The 4,180-nt window shown below is 43.5% G+C and overlaps 1 protein-coding gene across 1 annotated transcript; it reads left to right on the forward strand.

Moving 5' to 3' along the window:
- Positions 1-416: 416 nt before the first annotated feature.
- LOC311135671 (ATP-sensitive inward rectifier potassium channel 1-like) lies at positions 417-1,562 on the forward strand (the record flags this gene model as incomplete). Its single annotated transcript, XM_084169694.1, has 1 exon — positions 417-1,562. One exon carries the CDS (start codon positions 417-419, stop codon positions 1,560-1,562), a length of 1,146 nt encoding a protein of 381 aa, XP_084025820.1.
- Between the last annotated feature and the right edge of the window lie 2,618 nt (positions 1,563-4,180).

Below are 4,180 nucleotides of genomic sequence, written 5' to 3' on the forward strand. Positions count from 1 at the left end.
CACATCACTTTGTAGGGTGAGTAACCGTGAAATATCAAATGTAACTTCTGTCAACTATTTAATCTCCTGAGGCTCTCAAACAAATAAAACACAAAAGGTTGTGTTTTTATCTCATATATCTGAGGCAAATGTAATATGCGTTGTTAGGAGTAGAAATGAGTGGAATATCAAAGATACATTTTCAAATCTATTGCTGACGAGGTGTTTTATGAAAGAAAAAGAAGGTTAGTCAAAACTTTGACTGAGATAAACAACACTGAAGTTATTATTATTTTTTATATTATTTTTATTGATGTTCATTTTCTATAACTAACTAAAACTAGTGTTTGCTAGTTGCCCACGTTTGTGGTTTCTCCATTGCGGTTTATCCCGGTCTTACACACTTGTTATTGTTTTTTTTCCCCCAAAGCTCCAGGATGTTCCAGTTCGTCCAGAGACACATCCATGACCACCTGATGGAGGGCAGAATCCGCCAGACCCGTCTGGTGACCAAAGATGGCCGCTGCAACATTGAGTTTGGCAACATCGAGTACCACAACCACTTTGCCTTCCTGGGGGACTTCTGGACGACGGTTGTGGAAATCCGCTGGCGTTTCGTCCTCCTCCTCTTTGTCGCCTCCTTCACAGGCAGCTGGTTCGTCTTCAGCCTTCTGTGGTACTGGATTGCCAAGAGTAATGGGGATCTGATTGGACAGAACAGCACAGACAGCCATGTCAGTTGTATAGACAATGTCAATGGGCTCACCACGGCTTTCCTGTACTCCTTGGAGACCCAGACAACAATTGGTTATGGTGGACGGGCACTCACTGGGCACTGCCCTGGCACCGTGGCCCTCATCGTCGTCCAATCCCTCATTGGGGTCTTTGTCAACTGCTTCATGTGTGGGGTGATCCTGGCCAAGATCTCCCTTCCCAAGAAGAGGGCAAAGACAGTGACCTTCAGTAACACAGCGGTCATCTGCCTGAAGAAGGGCAGCCTGTGCCTGCTGATCCGAGTGGCCAACCTCCGCAAGACCTTGCTCATTGGGAGCCAAATCTACGGCAAGCTGCTTAGGACAACTGTCACGCCGGAAGGTGAGACTATAATTCTCGACCAGGTAGGCATTGACTTTGCAGTAGACGCTGGCAAGGACAACCTGTTTTTTGTCTGCCCGCTGACATTGTACCACATCATCGACAAGGCCAGTCCATTTTACAACATGTCAGTGGACACCCTCCAGCAGCAGGACTTTGAGCTGGTGGTCTTCCTGGACGGGACGGCCGAGTCCACCAGCTCCGCCTGCCAGGTGCGGACCTCCTTCATCCCCCAGGAGGTCCAATGGGGATACAGCTTCCTGCCCATCATCTCCCGCACCAAGACGGGCAAGTACCATGTGGACTTCTCCAACTTCTCCAGAACCGTGCCGGTGACGACCCCACACTGTGTCCAATGCTTTCAGGGTGATCCAGACCAACGCAACCACAACAATAACGAAAACAACCACCACAGGAAGTTGGGTATCGACAACCCCGGATTCGAGGTGATTGACATTCAAGACACAATGGATAACACAACAATGTGAGCCGGAGGAAAGAGGGTGAAACTGAAAGTTTCCGCTGTAAACCACAGACTGACAGACAGCAACCCCCAGGATGTGGGACATGGCTCGCAGAGAGAGATGTGGATTAAGCACTTGTTTATGAGAGTATTCATGTTCTTTCTATAGACTCTCAGTCCGATATGGATGACTGAAAGCTCACTTTGTGTTCAGGGGCTCATACTGAGTCATAGACGATGAGCAGGTAGCCCCAGTTCTAATAACCAGTGAGCCAAAGAATAATGTGCACCTTGGATATGGTGCAAATCTTTACTTTGCTTCATGTGAGCATGGGTTATTACATTTGAGTTAAGACTGAACAACTCAGTATTATTTACGTCTATGCCTTTAAAAGACTAAACATCAGCCTTTGTGTGTTGTTTTGAAAAATGACATACAATGCAAAAGACCTAAGAAATCAATGATCACTGGAAATACAAAATTAACAGCAGAGCTGAAAAACGACATTGCTATGTGTTATGAGGTTTGCTCTTGTCAATCTTGAACTGGTGTTTTCAAGCTCCGGTAGGAGCTAAACTGTTGGTAAGAACAGCTCATTACACTCAAAGCACCTTTGTGACATACAAACAGTAACTATTGTACTAGGTACAGTAACTATTAAAAAGGGCTTTGGTCATGACCTGAAGGAGAGATTGGGAGTGAGAGTAAAGCACAGGGGGTATTCATGAGAAGCTTATGACCTGAGCCTGTTTTAATGAAATATGTCAGGGATGAAGGAATAACAATAGGGTAGAACTTGCTTCCCTAGAGTCTTTACATAGTCTTTTTCTTAACTGAAATGACAAAGTACATCTTATGTGCCATAACAGATTCATAATGTATGCCTTAATTCCTTTAGAATACTGTGAATAGCTGGTAATTGCACTGACTGGGAATATTAATGTGACTAATCTACATTGTGTAGATGTATTATTTTGTAATATTGAGTTACTTGTTCTCAGGGAAAACAGCATTCCTGGTTAGAATAAATAAATGTTTTTTGACTAGGCCTTGAGTATCTTCCTTTCTGCCACATGGGCCCGTATCCACAAAGCATCTCAGAACAGGTCCTAGGAATCTGTTGAAACCTGTTTTAAGACACCAAAAAAACACAGCTCATAGATTTTAAGATGATCTTAAGACACTGTCCAGACAAACTCTGAGGCAGGAGTAAAATGAACTCATAAACATTTATCTCAGCTGGTAATAATGACCGTTTGAAGTACCGCAAAGGAAAGATAGTGATGACGCTCATTGACAATGGGAAAGTTCGTTTTGCATGGCCCAGGGCCCCAGTTGAGTGGATATTTTACTTAATGACCAATGGAATGGTCTAGAACAGTGGTTCCCAATTGTTTTTGAACCGTGGCACACCTTGATGGGATAGAAAATTATTTGGCACACTTAAAATATCCCTATTAATATATTTAATGGTAATGACCTCCATCTCATCTGATCCATAATGTAAATCATCTATTTTCTGTGACACCCGTTTTTTAAAAGATTAAATAGGGTTTATTTGAAATGTTTTCATAGTGTTGATAGTTCCTTACTCATGAGGATTAATTTGTGTGTACCTTTTAAGAGCGTCCTGAGAGTCTGAGCCAGAAAGAAGAAAAATGTAGCTCAAGTAAAATAGGTCTTTAGTTTTGAATGGTTTGGGTTACAAACGAGCGGTTTCTGCTATGTAAAGGTGCAACCACGGACACGAAACCATGCTCCGTTTGTTTCTATGACAGAGGCTGTGGTATAGGTAAGCCCTACCAGAGACATGTATTACAGTTTTTTTGGATCGCTTACACACTAAAATTAAAAGTAGTACACTATTAGCAAAACCTTACACTCAAGAAGCAAAACATCAGCCCATATTTGCACAACTATAAGCACATTGTCAACCTTACACTTGTTGCAAAACTCTACACACAGTGATTTGCAAAACACTAAACACAGTTAACATACATTACACACAAAAATATATCATGAAGTCACGTCCTTGCAATACCAAAGCACTGACTGTCAAATTACCACACCGTCCAACCAATTGGTTCAACACAGTCATCAGGTGTGCAAACACTCGTTTGCTTAATTGTAGACACACCAATCAGGTGTATAAGCACTATAAAAATCAGCAGGTGAGTTCATCGGTCTTCAAGCACAATGGAAAGAGTCAGAGAAAGAGTAAGACGAGGAGGAGGAGGAGGAGGAGGACGACGAGGAGAACGAGGAGGAGGACGAGGAGAACGAGGAGGACGAGGAGGAGAACGAGGAGAACGAGGAGGACGAGGAGAACGAGGAGAACGAGGAGGACGAGGAGAACGAGGAGGACGAGGAGGAGAACGAGGAGAACGAGGAGGAGAACGAGGAGAACGAGGAGAACGAGGAGGACGAGGAGGAGGACGAGGAGGAGGAGGAAGGGGAGGAAGAGGAAGAGGAAGAGGAAGACAAGAAGGTGCTCAAAGAGGACTTTGTACTTTGTACTTTGTTGATAGTAGCCTACTCTAATCATAGGGAAGTAGAAGTGCTAAAAGTGTTTTTGGTTTATCACAGTAGAGTGTAACTCGTGCAAACAGAGTATAGTAATGTGAAACGTGTGTGTTTCATAT

The sequence above is a fragment of the Coregonus lavaretus genome, assembly GCF_964263955.1.
Source record: "Coregonus lavaretus genome assembly, chromosome: 10".
NCBI classification, from domain to species: Eukaryota; Metazoa; Chordata; class Actinopteri; order Salmoniformes; family Salmonidae; genus Coregonus; species Coregonus lavaretus.